This window comes from Ceratotherium simum, chromosome 35 (assembly GCF_057802395.1).
Source record: "Ceratotherium simum simum isolate JZ-2026a chromosome 35, ASM5780239v1, whole genome shotgun sequence".
Classification (NCBI taxonomy): domain Eukaryota; kingdom Metazoa; phylum Chordata; class Mammalia; order Perissodactyla; family Rhinocerotidae; genus Ceratotherium; species Ceratotherium simum.
The window spans coordinates 26,413,516-26,429,564 of record NC_141934.1 but is presented as its reverse complement, the minus strand read 5'-3'; the positions used below and the strand labels follow the sequence as shown (position 1 = coordinate 26,429,564).

Genomic DNA, 16,049 nt, shown 5'->3' with positions numbered 1-16,049 from the left:
CTGGGTTCCAGCGCCCAGTGCCTCTTGGGCACTTGGTAGACATTTACAGCCTGGATGAAGGGACTGTCTCTGTCTAGTTATTGTTGTTTGCATCTTGTCATTGTCACGGGGGTGCTCTGCAGCAGTGGCTGTGTTTCATCGTCTGTGCGTCCCCATGCCTGGCTCGGGGCCTGGCACGAGGCAGGCTCTCAATGTGCCAACTCAATATCCCTGTCTGACGCTCCCCTCTCTGCCTTCTAGGTGCGCCCTTGTTTCTCTCCCATCCTCACTTCTACAACGCCGACCCGGTCCTGGTAGAGGCGGTGCTTGGCCTCCAGCCTAACCAAGAGGAGCATTCCTTGTTCCTGGACATTCACCCGGTGAGCCCTTGCCTGTCGACCTGCAGGTGGGCGGGGGGTGGGCTGGGGGGGTGTGTTCTGGTTGGTGCACACTTGGCCCTCTCCTCTCCCCCCAGGCACTGAGCTCTTCCAGGGAGGGGGTGATGGGAAGCCTGGCTTTCTTTGGCATTGATATCTTCTAGAATATCAAGCCATCAAAGATCCCTACTTTGCCCTGACTCCATAGTTCAAGAACTTTATTATCTCTTTATAAGGGAATTGTCTATAAATGGACCATAAGACAGTAAATTAATTAGGAGTTATCAGCCTGCAAATTAGCCAGAGGCAGCCTCCTGGCTGTGCCAAGACACCATAAAGATCTTTAGGTACTGAGGAGAGCCTGGGACATCATGCAGATAAGGCAGGTTTTGGGGAATTTGTCCTGTGTGAAGTTCTGTCTGCGAGCAGGGACCGGTGTGTCACTGACGGTGGTCCCGTAAGATTAGTGCCATAGAGCTAGGTGTGTTGGAGGCTGTACCATCTAGGTGTGTGTGAGTCCACTCGATGATGTTCATGCGACGATGAAATCATCTGATGACGCATTTCTCAGAACCTGTGCCGTCGTTAGGTGACGCGTGACTGTATCTCAGTAAATGTGGGCTTGATAAATGATCGGGAAGTGAGTAAGGGAGAAAGCTGAATTCACACACAGGCCTTCCGATGCCCACTACATGACGTCCTGTATTAATATATAGTTAATATTGCCAATTGGATAGTAATTAATTAATAATAATATATTACACGTTCTATATTAAATTCATTCTTGATTAAGTTAGAAATGTTAAGGCCTTTCCCTGTTGTCTTAAAATTTTAACCAGTTTTTGAAAGGTTTCTATTACAAAGTTAATAAGGGGCTGTGCACCTTCTCTCTTTTAGTTCATTTGTGTCCCTGCCTCTTTCTCCCTGCCGGCTTCTGGGGAATTCCAGGGAGAACACGTTCTCTTCCCTGTTCTCAGGGGTGACTCTCATGTTAGCGTGTGGATCCCCCCGCCCCCCACTGAGAAACAGGCGGTGAGGTTGGGGGCCGGGGAGACGCGCACGGCTGTCCTGCAGCGGCCCCTCAGCTGGCTTCTCCTGTGTCTCTTGTTCCGGGTCAGCCCGAGGCAGAGGGGGACAGAAGCGGCCCTTCCTTTCGTGGTTGTCGATTGGGGCACCTCGGGGAGGATGGCCGTGGGTCTGTTTGCTGCCGGTCAGGCCTTAGCCCTGGAGACAGAATGTCCGTTGGAAGCTGCTGCTGTGGTGGCCACTTTTCTGCCCCTGAAACGGGGGGCAGGTGTGGTGACAGAGGGGCTCCGGGGGCCGAGTTTCTGTTCTCCGAGGTGCAGGGCACAGGCGGGCCTCTGCCCCCTAAGAGGTGGCCCAACCGCAGCTGGAGGAACAGGCCAAGGACGGAAGGAGACAAATTTCCTGGGGGAGGAGGTGGCCCGAGTGGAGCCCCAGAGGTAGAGTCTGTTCTAGGGGGCAGAAGAGGGTGCAGATTGCGTTGGGGTCCCCACGGCCACCCCCGGGGTCCGTGCATCGCTAGGACGACTCGCACACGGTGGTGCTCACGGCTGTGACTTATCACAGCGAAAGGACACGACGCACAAGCAGCGAGGGGGAGGGCGCGTGGATGGAGACCAGGCTCGGGCTTCCAGAGCCCTCCCAGGGGAGCCACACAGGACACACTCAATCCCCCAGCTCCCGTGAAGTGTCGTCCACCAGGGACGCCCAGCAGAGACCCAGCGCCCAGCCTGTCTATTGGGGTCACGTGGGCACCTCTGCCTGGCCTGGCCCCAGACCCCAGACTCCCCGAGGGAAGTAGGTCGTCAGCGTGAACCGCGTTGTCTGTACAGATGGTCCAGGTGCAGAGAGCCCCTCACCAGTCAAGGGGTGGGGGACCCTCCTGCAGGCCAGGCTCCCGCCCGTCAGCGGGCCTCTCTAAGGAGGGCGGCCCGGACCAGACGCGTGAGCTCTCCTCCGCACACGGCGATCTCAGTCCCCTCTGCTGGGTCCTCGAGTTCACACTCTCCCCGCCCAGGGGCGCGGCCTTTGACCTGTTCCCCTGCGCCCCCCGGGCCTGAAGGGCCTGTGAGTGTGGGCTCCACTGGGCGATAACACCCCTTCCCAGTGGGGCACAGGATGGTAACCCCAGCGAGGTGGCCCCGAGAGTGGCTGGCCCGCGTCCCTTAGTTGCCCTGCGGACACTGTGAGACAGGTAGAATTGTCTCCGTTTCACGGAGGAGGAAACGCATTTCGGCTAAGGAGCAGCCCTCGAGGTCCCCTGACCTCAAACCCGGTTCCTTTCCACGAAAACTTCCTGACTTCATTCAGAACCCCCGTCCTGATTTTGGTCCTGTATGTGTGTCGCTTCTCCTGTTATTTATTATTTTAAAAAACAGTCTCATTAAAACAACAAACAAGCAGATTTCTGCACGAAAGAAGCTTCTATCACTACCTCAAATCGGAAATTACAAAATTCCCCCCAAAAAGAAGGCAATCATAAAGATAAATACGAGGAGAAAACATGGTTCGTCTCTGTGTGAAATGCCGTTGCTGCCCGTGTGTGTGCCGGCCGAGGCCAGCTCCGTTGAGGCGGATTCGGGGAGTGTGGGTTGGCGAGATTGAAGACCAGGCCCGCTCCCCGAGCGAGCCTGCCTTTGAGCCCATCAGGAAAAGTGTGGAGGGACCGAGAACAGAGAGACTGTCCCAACATGCAGATCTGTTTTATGGAATTTGGAGGCACGAGGGAGGGGCGATGACTAACAATGTCTTTCTGCACTTGGGGAAGCGTTGTCGCAAGAGGACGGACAGAAAAGGATGAGGTTTTTCCGTCTGGAGAGGCCTGCTCTCTGGAGGGGACCCCGGGGGGCGAGGACGGCGGGTGTTTACCCGGAGGCCGGGAGAGTGGGACCAGGTAGGGTGTCTGAGGGTGTGGCCGGGCCTCACTGTGCTTGTCGCCGCAGGTCACGGGGATCCCCATGAACTGCTCGGTGAAGCTGCAACTCAGCCTGTACATGAAGGCCATCAGCGGCATCGGGTGAGTGGGGTCCGGGGGGGGCCGCCCCACTCCTGTAGAGATTGAGACTCCAGCGGCCCCCTCGGGAACCCGCACGGTGAGGGGGGAGGGAGGTGTCCTGCTGGACGGGGGGTCTAGTCCCTGCCCATCGTCCCCCCGAGGGGAGTCTTAGCTCTGGGACGAGGCCCCACCCACATCCTGACACCCCTGCCCCAGAATCCCCTGTTTCTCTCTTAACATGTGTCCCCCCGATGAGCCAGAATCTTCCATCCAAGCTGTTTCCCACTCAACAGAGTAGCAAAAATTAAATCCTGGCAAAACCAAGTGTTGGAAAATGGAAACTTAGCAAACAGCTTCTTACGTGCGATGCTTTGCTTTACGGGAGGAATTTTTTAAGCACTGATTTTGTTCGTTTGATTTTTTGAATAACGGCTTTATCAAGATTTAATTCACATTCTATAAAACTCACCCTTTTAAAATGTACACTTCAGTGATCTGTAGTGTATTCACAGTGTCGTGCGGCCATCGCCACAATCAGAGCATTTCTGTCAACCCCAAAAGGAGACCCTGTACCTGGTAGCAGTCATTCCCCGTTTCCCTCAGCCCCAGGTGTCTCCTAATCTACTCTGTGTCTCTGTGGATTTGCCTGTTCTGGACATTTCATGGAGATGGACTCCTACAACATGTGGCCTTTTGTGTTGGCGTCTTTCACTCAGCATAATGCTTTCAGGGTTCATCCACCTTGTAGCATGGATTAATACTTCGTTCCTTTTTATGGCTGAATAATGTTCCATTGTGTTGGTAGACCATGTCTTGTTTATCTTTTCATCAGTTGATGGACATTTGGGTTGTTTCCACTTTTTGGCCGTTATGAAGAATGCTGCTATGAACATTCCTGTGCAAATTAAATCCTGGCAAAACCAAGTGTTTGAAAATGGAAACTTAGCAAACAGCTTCTTATGTGCGATGCTTCGCTTTATGGGAGGAATTTTTTAAGCGCTGATTTTTAAAGAATTTTTAAGGAATTTTTAAGAATTTTTTAAGGAATTTTTAAGCACTGTTAAGTTTCCGCGTGCAGACTCTCATTCTCTTGCATATGTTCCTAGGAGTGGAATTGCTGGGTCACATGGGAACTCTGTGTTTAACTGTTTAAGGAACCACCAGCCTGTTTCCCACAGCAGCTGGTTCCCACCAGCAGTGGAGGAGGGTTCCAGCCTCTGCAAGTCCTCGGACTCCTCTTACAACATTGTGCTTTGATGGGGCTGGTGAGGGAGTGCACGGATTGCTCCTTATGTCGGGGCCTGTGTTTCTTAGCATATTTGAAGTAGTTTCATTAAAAAAGAAATTCCCCTGGAAGGATTCCCGGGATGCGGGAATGTGAGCATCTATTCAGCTTCACAAACGCCTCTCGGCTGGAGAGAGTAACAGTCTAGAGCGCAGGGCATCACCAGGCGCTCATCTCCTCCCTCGTACCCAAGCTTTCAACTGCACGTTTCGAGGCTGCTCAGAGGGGTGGTGCTTGAAGGATTTGTGGGGGGTGACGCGGCGCCACGCGTGCACTAAGCTTCCGCTGCCGGGCTCGAACTCTGGGGCCCACGTCCCTTGGCATCTGGTCGGCTAACTCGGCTGCACCAGGACGGCAGGTGACATAGATAGAGCAGCGGGGGCAGGCTGGGTGGGGAGGGGGCTGAGAGCCAGCCCCTACCCAGCGGCAGGGGAACGTGGACCCAGTGTGGCCACATCCTACGCGTTTTCAAATGCATTTTTCAAAATCTGGATTTTAGCAGAAGCTCTCTCAGTTTTCACCTGTTGGGAGTAAATTCAAATACTGGACAAAAGCTGCTCGAGCCAGCAGGGTGCCTGGGAGGCTGCATTCTGCCTGTTGGTGGCCTCAGGCCACTACCGAGACCTCTCTGGGCCCTGTTCTGAACGGGGGCTGCACAGCTGGCTGGTCTCCAGGGAGCTGGTCCAGCGTCAGCACTCGGCTCCATCCCCCAGGGCGAGGACCCGTGTGGGAAAGGCCCAGAGACGCAGGCCTCCCCCGCAGCAGAGCTGTTTAGACTTGTGGGAGGAACTTTTGTGCTGTTTGCTCATGAGATACAGGCAGCAGAGCTGCGTGCTATTTGTGTTTAATTTACATCAGTTCTTACAAACTCAGATAAAAAGGGCCAAAGAGAATGGGACCTTCTGTTGCATTTCCAGAGTGTCCCCGGGTCTCTCTCTTCTGCGGGGGACGCCGTGTAAATTCTCTTCACTGCACAACCCTCTGCTTAATGGGTGGCCCGGGAGATTTTTGAGACTTGTGATGGAGGATTTTAGCCTTTTGTGCCGACTCTGGTACCCGCCCCCCGAGTGAGTTCCATCTCCCCCCTGTGAGGCTGTGCCTTCTTTAGGCAGACCACGAATGGTGATGCTACAGAATATTTGTTTGTCCATTTGGTGGCTGCTATTTAACCCCAAAACGACAATAATACACACCAGGCACTTTTTATGCTCGGTATTCTAAGCACTTACTCCTCTTCTTGCATTCAGCCCTCGCTGGAGCCCTGTGAGGGGTTCTGTCAGGAGGCACAGAGAGGGTGCGGAGCATGCTCGAGGTCACATAGCTAGCTAGTAAGTGGCTGTGTCGGGGGGCCCCAAGACCTCTCTCAGATTTGCTGATTCTCTGAACAGGCTCACAGGACCGGCATGGAGCCGTACTCATGGCTGTGATTTATTACAGTGAAAGGATTCAAAACAAAGTCAGCAAAGGGAATGGCACATGGGGTGAAGTCTGGGGGAACCAGGCTCAGGCTTCCAGAACCTTCCCCCAGGGGAGTCACACAGGATATGCTCCAGGAAGGAGTTGTGAAAACACGTGTGAAGTGTCGTCTACCAGGGAAGCCCAGTAGAGACTCAGCGCCCAGTGTGTTTATCGGGGTCACGTGGGCCCCCTCTGCCTCGCACACACCCAAGTTCCAGACTCCCCGAAGGAGAGCAGGTGGTCAGCATGAACCGTGTTGTTGGTTAGCTGGGTGCATCCCCATCCTGAATAAAATCGGGGCTCTGTTTCTAAGGGGAATGAGTGGCTGTCAGCTCGCCGGCAGCCCCCGCCCCATAGGAGATGTGAGTTTTTAATTAGAAGAGACGTTGCCCGATTGTCAGGCTGCTCCCTGCAGGAAACGCCCACTCCTCGAGCCCACAGCAACCCAGTCATTGCAGAATCCAGTCCCTCCTGCCCCTGTAGTCTGCGACCCCACGTCCAGAGCCGTCGGACCCGACACGCCCTGACAGAACCTCTCGCTTATTTCCAGACAAACCGGGAAGATCGCGCCGGTGGTCATGCCGCTGCTGTGGTTTGGAGAGGTAAGGCCGCCTCGCTCTGCCTGCGCCAGGGCGGGGGCGGGGGCGTGGTGTCCGGGGCCCAGCGAGGGGCCAGCGTGGGCATTTGACGAGGGAGGCCGTTGGGGGAGGGGGGAGGGCAGGACTGTGACGTAGAACAGTCCGCTAGAAGCTTCACACTCTGCAAGCCTGGATGTCAGTTACCCCACTGAGTTGAAGGGCCCACCGGAGACGGGGAAGATGGAACTTGCACGAAACTGTAAAACCCTGGCCCAGGGTGTAAAGCAGTTCTGTTAGTGTGCTGACCGCTTCTCCTGGGACGAAGGGAAGCTGGTTGTCAGGGTGTCAGCTCTTCACTTGAACTTTCTTTTCTCCCAGCTTTTCAGGGTTCCTTCTGGCCTAGCTCCTTTTAAATCAGGTGCGCTCACGACCAGGACAGCCTCCCAAGGGCGCAGTCTGACGTGGGCTGGTGGGAGCTCTGCCCCACGCCGTCGCTCAGGGACATCCAGGCTCCTTGCATCTCTTGGTCCTGCCCTCCCTGAGATCCTCAGAATCCATCTCTGTTTAGTGAATTGGGAAAGAGATGGGGAGAATCCCATGGGAGGTTTTTATGGGCCAGGCACGGAAGGTGTAGCATCGCTGTGCCCACGTCCCATTGGTCAGAATGTGATCACATGGGCCTGCCCAGCTGCAAGGGCGTCTGGGAAATGTAGTCTCGTTGTGTGGCCCTGGAGGAAATAGACGCATCCTGAGGCTCCATCACGTGCTTTGGCCAGAGGGCTTGGGATGGGGAAGGGGTGGGGGGGCAGAGGGATGTGGCGTGGGGTGGCATCTGCGCCCTGGGCCCCAGGCGTGTGGCCGCAGCCGTTTGTTTGTTCTCCCTCCCCAGAGCGGGGAGATGGAGGGTGCCACCCTCCGGTCCTTCTACAACCAGCTGGTGTTGATGCCCACGGTGCTGCACTACGCCCAGTATGTCCTCCTCGCCCTGGGCTGCATCCTGCTGCTCGTCCCCATCGTCCTCCAGATCCGGAGCCAAGTAGGTGGTGGCCGGAGCATGGCCCGGGCTGAGCAGTCCATTGCTTGACTGCTGGGGGAGCGGGGGCTCGGATCTGACCCCCAGCCTTCCCTTCCTGCCGCCCGCGGACGCCCTCCACCTGGAGCCCACCTGGGGCAGCGGGCCGTGTCTGCCTGGGGCCGGGGAGCTGTGCTGCGTCCCTGCATCGCTCACGTCCTGCGTTGCCACTTCTCTGCCTGTTCTGGGAGGCCTGGGGACCCTCCCTCGGAGGGGCTGCGGGTGCGTTTTGGGTAATGAGAACTGGTAATTGAATGGTTTTTTCATCAAGTCAGCATCTGCTGGGGGCCAGGCTCTGTCAGCGCGGGGCACGCAGCAGTGAGCGAGGCAGACGCAGACCCTGCTCGGGGGGAGCGAGGAGGGCTGGCGTTCTAGTTGGGAGCAGAAGAAAACCAAGTAAATTAACAGAAAAGATAATTTCCCTGTGGTAAAGATGATAGGAAACTTGAAGGGCTAGGGCAGTGCTGTCCAACAGAAGTACAACGTGGGCCACGCGTGTGATTTTAAGTTTTCTAATAGCCACGCTAAGTAAAAAATTAATTTTAATCGTGTATTTTATTTAACCTGAATGGATCCCAGATATGGCCGTTTCAACATGGAATCAGTATAAAAAATATAAATCCATTATTTTTTTCGTGTTGTCTTTGAAATCTGGTGTGTATGCTACGCTCACAGCAGGTCTTGATTCAGACTCACCCCATTTCAAAGGCTCTACAGCCACTTTGTGGCTACCGGACTGGACAGCACAGCATCCGAGGGGGTTGGGGACAAGGATAGAGAGAGGGTCAGGAAAGGCTTCTTTGAAGAGGCAGAATTTAAGCTTAGATGTGAATGCTAAGGAGGCACTTAGCACAGTCACGGGAAGAGTGCTCCGGGTGGAGGAATGGCCAGTGCAAAGGCCCTGAGGCAGGGATGGACGAGGCGTGTTGGGATCCCGCAGGGCCAGGGTGGCAGGAGTGAGCACGGGGGGAGAGGGGTAGGATGGAGTATCTGAGAGGCAGGGGCAGGTCATGCCCGGCTCTGTAACACAGGGTGAGCAGCTTGAAACTGACTCTGGGGGTGACAGGAAGCTGTTGGATGCTTTTAAGGAGAGAAGTGACTGGGTAACCTAATGTGTGGCGACCAGGTCTTCGGTGGGGAGAGGGGGAGACGGGACCAGTGAGGAGACCCAGGTGAGTGAGGCTGGTGGCTCAGACCAGGAGGGGAGCAGGTATTCAGGAAGGGAGCCTAGATGGAGAAGAGCTCTGAAGAGCCAGGCCTGGGACATCTGACCTCTAGAGGCAGGAAAAAGAGGGGCGACACCAAGCCCTCCTTGCTTTGGTGTCATTCATTCATTCATTCATGCATTCACTGACACGCCCTCACAACTTATTTTTTGCGAGGCACTGTGCAGTGTGGGGGATACAGAAATGACTAGAACATGAGGTCTGGAGAGCAGGGGGCAGGACAGACTGGAAGCAAGTGACTGCGGTCACGCGGTGACAAGGCCTGTGAGGGCGGGGCTCCAGGGGCAGTGGGGATGGGGGAGCAGCCACGTGGTGGGGAGGACCCCGCTCAGTGGTGGGGAATCTCGAAAGGCTGTTTATGAACCCAAAAGCCACCCTCTGGCCCCCACCTGGGTTGTCCCGGGGCCAGAGGCTGAGCCTTGGGGGGGCTCCCAGCTCCCCTACTGCCCTTCGGGCCGTCTGCCGTGCCTGCCTTCTGCTCTAGCTTTGGCAAACAACCCTCTCTCTCTCCCCTTCCTCACGGGCAGCTTGCTCGCTGCTTGCTTGCTGGGGGACGATAAACCTGCCCAGGTCCTTCACCCAATTCCCTCCCGAGTGCCCCATCCTTTGGGGAAAAGGTTTGCACTCCTGCGAGGGCGCCAGGGCCTGCCACCTCTCCTCGCGTCGTTGCCTCTGGCGTTTGAGCCCCTGAACTTGGGTGTAACCAGCCTGCGGGCTGCCCCGGTCCTGTCACTGCCCCAGCCAGAGCCAGGCTGAGCGGGGCTGTCACTCCAGTGAGCAGAAGGGAATTCCTGACAGTTTGGGGACTGCATTTTGCTGGAGGGCGGAAGGGACCAGAAGCTCCCCGCCCGTGGATACCCCCCCGGGGTGGAGCATCACCGGAGGTTCCACTGGGGAAGACACACTCGGCCGCATGTGGGGGCCAGGGACAGCTGGTGAGGGGTGGGGCAGAGGGGGAGGCCAAGACAGCCCTGCTTTTCTCTCTCCTGGCGGGGGGGTGGGGGGGGAGTGAGGACACGAAACCTGAGGGCGGCGCTCCTCTCCCCCCACATCTGTGCCGGCCCCAAACCCAGTGACACCACCATCGTGTCTGCTGATGGTGGTCAGGCTCCCTCCCCGCGGGGCTCCTCGGAGGCCAAATAATTGAAATTTATCCCATTATGTATTTTTTGGCTTAGCAGAGGTTAGGCCTTACATGTTTGTATGAATTTGTCCTGATTTAAAAAAAAGAAGTATTGCATGGGGGTGAACTCCATGTATTTTAATTTCTCTTCAGAGAAATTTTTCTTCTCCAGTCATTCTTTTTAGAAAAAATCAAGTCCTTTAAAAGAAAAATCTATTTCTGGTTGATTTAAAACGACACGCGGGGCCGGCCCGGTGGCGCAAGCGGTTAAGTGCTCGCGCTCCCCTGTGGCGGCCCAGGGTTTGCGGGTTCGGATCCCGGGCGCGCACCAACGCACCGCTTGGCAAACCATGCTGTGACGGCGTCCCATATAAAGTGGAGGAAGATGGGCACGGATGTTAACCCAGGGCCAGTCTTCCTCAACAAAAAGAGGAGGATTGGCAGATGTTAGCTCAGGGCCGATCTTCCTCACGAACAAAAATTATAAATAAATAAATAAATAAAACGACACGTGCTTCCCGGGCCAGCCCAGTGGGGGAGCAGGAGACTCTTGAGGTGCCAGCTGCTCAGCCTGCTGATCCCTGGCCCATCCGCCCTGCCCGCCACGGCCCCCCGCCCCCGATTCCTCTCCACCGCCTGTTTTCCGTGGACAAACCCTTCTCAGCTTGGCTTCTCCGTCCGGCCGAGCGTGTTTCCCAAAGGCCCTTGTACTTCTGTCTCTGGTGAAGGGCGACGTTACTCCCCAAATCTCAGCCAACGCCAGTCATCAACCGTGTTGGCTCCAAAATTCTCCTCTTTGCTTTCTGAAAATCGAAGAACCACATGAAACCTTTGGTGTTTGGCTGCAACGAAACTATAAATTAGCTTGGTTATCTTCTAGGAGAAATGCTATTTATTTTGGAGTGCTAGTAAAAAGGGCTCGAAGGATAAGGAGGCCGTCCAGGCCTATTCTGAAACCCTGATGACATCAGCCCCCAAGGGCGCTGTGCTCCATGAAGCAAGACTGTAGGTGGGTACCAGGTAACGCCCCACACCCCGCCTCCCTGTCTCCTCTGCCGTAGCAAGTAGAACTCTGGCGGCTTGAAACTTTGGATCTTACACATTTCTTCAGCCTAAACTTCCCCTGGAGTGTCCACAGACTGAAAACACATATTTGTACATTTTGCTTTTGGAGAAACAGCCCTTCTCATGCTCTGAGTGAATGGCTTTGATCCCAGGCGTCTTAGGAGATGGAGGGCGACTAGTGATCTGTGGGCTGGTATCTTATTTGCAAGGCTGTATTAGAAAGGCGGGGTCGAGGTTTAGTCCAGCTGCTTCTCGAACCTCTGGTGCAATAGCCTCCTCTGGGCAAGTCTGCTAAAAATGCAGATCCCTGGACATTCTGCTGGACCTCCTGGAGTAGAATCATGGATGGGGCCCCGGGAATCTGTATTCTAATGGGCCCTAAGGGGATTCTGGTGTAGATTGGTCTAAATAAATCTGGGATGACTGATCGAGAAAAAAGAATTTAGGCATTAATTGAGCACCAACTGTATATCCAGGACTCTGCGTGGGGGTAAGGTTGCCAGATTGAGCAAAAACAAACGAAAAAACCAAGAAACAACAACAAAAGGATGCCCAGTTAAATTTGAATTTCAGATAAATAATGAACGATTTTTAGCCTAAATGTGTCCCGTGCAATTATGGGGACATGCTTATACTGAAAACCTATTGTTGTTTACCTGAAATTCAAATTTAACTGCACGTCCTGGTTTTATCTGGCATCGCACCTGCGGGAGTAGGCTAGTGCCTTTGGGGGTCCGTGTTCTCCTCCGTCATGTTCCCGCAGGTTTGAGGTCCTAGGAGAGCCGAGTCCCGCCGGCTGGGGACGAGACAGGCAGCGCTCCAGGCCTCGGGATTTGGGGTTGGGCCGGGCTGAGTCGCTCTGTGGTTATGCCTCTGATAGTAGCTGTTATTTTGGTTTCTGAAAAATGTGCCGCCCTCACGAGCTTCTGGGGCTGGGCCCGCTTGGGTTTCAATAGCTTTCTCAGGAGCCACAGAGCGAGGAGGCAATGACCCTGCCTTCTGGGGCCAGGCCGCTGCCTCCAGTTCGCTTTGATCGCGGGCTGGAGGGGGAAATAAAAGAGAAAATGCAAAGTGGTGGGCGCCGTGTGTTTGCACTGGCAGGTGCTGCAGTCCTGTGGGGGTGGGGGTGGGAAGGAGGAGGGACAGCTGTGTCCCCAGCCGGGCTCCGGGGGCTCCTCCTGCCCATCTGGAAATAGGAGGGCAGGGCCCGGCCACATCAGGGCTGAGCGTTAAGGGGTGTCCCCCTGAGGACGTGGTGGCCGGGCTTGAGGGCAGGGTGTCCTAGCTGGAATTCCTTTCCTTCCTGTCTCAGGACTCCCTCTGGGCCGCCTCATTGTGTGCAGTCCGGCCCATGGGCACCCCTGCCCCTTCCAGCCACCACTCCCTTCTGCAGAAACTTGCTTGCTGTTCTCGGGGTGCACGGGGGTCCCCAGGCACAGAGAAGGGGGTCAGTCACTAGCACAGATAGAGCTGGGGGTGGAGAGGTCGGAGCCCCACGGCTGCACCTCCCTGGACACAGCCGGGATTCCTGCGCCCCTCCAAGTAAAACAAGACAAACTGGGGTCTCCTCTCTATTTTGCCAACCAAATCCACTTTTCAAGTTATTAGGGAAGCTTTTGACTTAAAGAGATTCTACTGCTCTGCCTTCTGGAAGGCAGCTCAGTCTCCACCCCGGATGACACCCCTCCCCCCAGTCATGTGTGCCTGCGGAGTGTCCTGCAGTGTCCTGGAGTGTCCTGTAGGCTTTGGTTGGGGGGCAGGCACCCGGAAAGTGGCCAGAGGTCCTGGAGACCTGGAATCCCTTCAGGGCAGCCTCCAGCCCGTGCTGAGTTTCAGCCTGGGTCCCTGGGGAGGCCCCACTCCTTGCCCTGCACCTGGGTGTGGGGGCGGCCTTGAGGGGCTGCCTGGCTTGGGAGGAGGCAGGAAATGGGGCCTCCACTAGCCCAGAGGGGTGTTTTTATGTGAATAAGAAAAAGACAGCCCTCTGTGCAGACACGGCTGGCTCTAGGGCAGAGGGCTTGGCAGAGTATGGCAACCCATTTGCACCCCCTTGGCTGGGTGCCCTTGTACAGTGAGCAGCTTGGACAACTGTGCAGGGCAGCCCTTCTGGGAAGTATCCCTGGGCCTTTCTTATCTTCTTATTAATCTGTCTCCCATTCCAAGTCCTCATTTCCTCAGTTAAACGAAAGTAGAAGGGACCACGAGGAGGAGGAGGAATCTGCTTCACGTTCTGGTTCCTTGAGGGTCTGTTACATGTGTCTTTCTTGGGAAAGCAGTTTCCGCTTTCTACGTTGGAGCGAGGCTTTCTCAAGTCGTGGCTCTCTGGGCCCACATTGCTGAGATCCTGGCCAGCCCTGGGTGTCCCATGCTGCCTGTATGTGGTGGTGGTGGTGGGGGGGCTGGTCTCACTCTGGCCTGGCCTCCCCTCCTGGCCCCTGGCTTCAGTGTTGCTCCACCCAGAAAGCCTTGTGTCCGTCCCAGAGGGAGAGGAGCCAGGAGTCCCCCTCCCCCTGTCCTGCCCCCCGGGGTTTGTGAGCAAGGTGCAAGTGGGGGGCGGGATGCTTGGAGGGGGCAGGGAGGCCCCTCCCCTCTTCAGGTGAAGGAAGGCTGAGGGGGATGAAGAGTTGCCCCCAATTCTATCATCACTGCTCTCTTTAAACGTTGTTTTGAGAAATTAAAAAATATATGAAACTAGGTAAGTGACCACATCTGAGTTCCCTCTCCCCAGACTCAGCAACATTGATTGTTAACATTTTTAATATTAATCTTCACTCTGTCCCACCTCTTCCGGCTGTGACCTTTGCCCCTCTCCAAGTCAGCCCCCTCCCCCGCTCCCCAGAGCGATGCTCGCAGGACGTTGGTTTGGGTTTTTCCCTCTGATTCTGTGTATATGTAGCCGTGAACAAGAGACAATTTACAGAGCGACCTCAGTGCTGTCACAGAGTATGTGTCTGCAGCTGGCTTCCCCCTCATTTTTCGGTTGGTGACAGCTGTCCAGGTCGAGTACCATCTTGTGACAATATTTAGAAATACGCTCTCCCATCGATGGACACTTAGGTGGTTTCCCGTTGCTCTGGGTTAACGGTATTGCACATCAGCCCTGGACCCCTTGCTCTGCCCTACTCAGTGTTTTAGGCAAGTCCCTTTGGGCCTCAGTTTCCCCATCTCTAAATGGGGGGGGCAGGGCAAGATGGTGTTCCGAGAGGTGGGGGGGCCGTTGTCACGCACCCAGGGTCTGTAGGTCACTCCAGCTTCTCTCACCTGAGCTCGATAGACGTGACGTGCTGCTGATGGGGACGCGAGGGGGGTTTCCGTGCTGGGGGAGGACGTGGGTGCTGGGCCCGGCGGGGCTGGTTGTGCGGGCGGGGCTCGGGGCCGGGGCTTGGCCGTCAGCTCCCCCTTTCTCCACAGGGTCCCGAAGACGCCATGTGCCAGCCCAGCCTGGCCGCTCAGCCAGACCCGTTCCCCGGCCCCTGCACCCCGCTGCTTCAGGACTCTCTCAGCGGACAGCCCATCAGCCCCCCAGTCTGAGCCCCCACTGCCACACGCACGTCCCCACAGTGCACCCCCCCGGCACGTGGACACACGCCTGCACAGGTGTGTGCCGGCACTCAGGGATGGAGCTGCTGCTGAGAGGACTCGGGGAGACGCTCGTCAACAAGGACTGTTCTGGAACCTTCTCTCCAAGTGACCCACAGGCAGCGCCACAGTGCTGTGGGCATCGGGTCCCCTCCCTTGGGTGGGCTCTTGACAACTCACGCCACCCCTCCCCGGTCGTCCTCTCCATCAGTCTCAAAACAGTGCAGCCCCTCCTGGTGGCCCCTACGGGGACCGGGCTTCACCGCGAGGGCCAGCCACTGTCCCGACGTCCCACCTGGAGCGCAGACTTCCTGTGCCGCAGCCGGGTGGGCGGGGCTGCGCTGCCCGTGTCCTGGTCCCCTCAGGACCCGATCTCCCTGAGGCCACCCGGGCGCCGGGTGTGGGTGTCTGGGCCCCTTCCTCCGGCTAAACTGACATCGCCATGCAGACCGAGCCGGCGGCCCCGGTGGGGGCGGTGGGGGCGGCGGGGACTCTGCCCAGAGCTGCCCCCCAAGGGCCCTCGGCTTCCCGGTGCAGGGCAGAGGTGGGGGGCCGGGGGCCGGCAGCCCCGGGGATCTGGGCGGTGGGGAGACCCGACCTCTCGGGGCTCGGGGTCTCTGGGGCAAGCCTCTGTCACTTTTCTACTGAAAGAGAAATGAATTTTATTGTCTTTTGAAAATAATTCACTATTGAACTAATAAACCTTTTACAAAAGCTAACGCTCGCGTCTGTGACAGCCTGTTTGCGGGGGGGTGGGGGCTTCCTGGGAAGATCTGGGCTCTTCTTTTCTTGGTCAGTAGCTCCCTTCTGGCGGCTGCCATGGTGTCTCTCAGGGACAGGGCTGCTGGCCTGCCTGCCTTTCTGTTCTCAGATTTCAACCTTGTGTCTATTTAATGTTGCATATAAATCCCGCGTGAATGCAGGTCTTGTCTAGAAAGAGCAGGATCCCAGGCCCTTGGGGCCGTGCCCCAGCCCCCACGTAAGTGCCTCTGTCCCTTTGGCGTGGAGCCCGCCAGGCCGTTTGTGCGTTTGTACACACATCGACGTGCCCGCAGGACACCCCTAGTGCCGTCCTGGGCTCTTGCTTTTTCTTGTTACAGAAACGGCAGAAAAGAGAAGTGGGTAAGAGAACGGCGCGGGTTGGAATCTAACCTCTGCCTCTTACTGGTTTTGTGACTTTGGGCAAGTCCCTTGACGGCCTTGTGCCTCCGTTTCTCCACCTCTGATATGGAGATAATAGCACCTACCTCTTAGAGTGGCATCATGACGATTCAGTGAATTAACACAT

At 56.2% G+C, this 16,049-nt stretch overlaps 1 protein-coding gene across 2 annotated transcripts in view; it reads left to right on the top strand.

Annotated features, from left to right (window-relative positions):
- Positions 1 to 15,480, top strand: part of SCARB1 (scavenger receptor class B member 1) — a 71,687-nt gene extending 56,207 nt beyond the window's left edge. The window contains exons 8-13 of one of the 2 annotated variants that reach the window (XM_087423452.1): positions 241 to 359; positions 3,323 to 3,396; positions 6,669 to 6,720; positions 7,586 to 7,732; positions 10,998 to 11,126; positions 14,594 to 14,707. In XM_087423452.1, coding sequence (XP_087279578.1) covers positions 241 to 359; positions 3,323 to 3,396; positions 6,669 to 6,720; positions 7,586 to 7,732; positions 10,998 to 11,126 — 521 coding nt within the window. In that variant the 3' untranslated portion in view covers positions 14,594 to 14,707. Of the gene's footprint in view, positions 1 to 240; positions 360 to 3,322; positions 3,397 to 6,668; positions 6,721 to 7,585; positions 7,733 to 10,997; positions 11,127 to 14,593 lie in introns of both variants that reach the window. The other variant, XM_087423453.1, reaches the window with a different exon arrangement.
- The last annotated feature ends 569 nt before the right edge of the window (positions 15,481 to 16,049 follow it).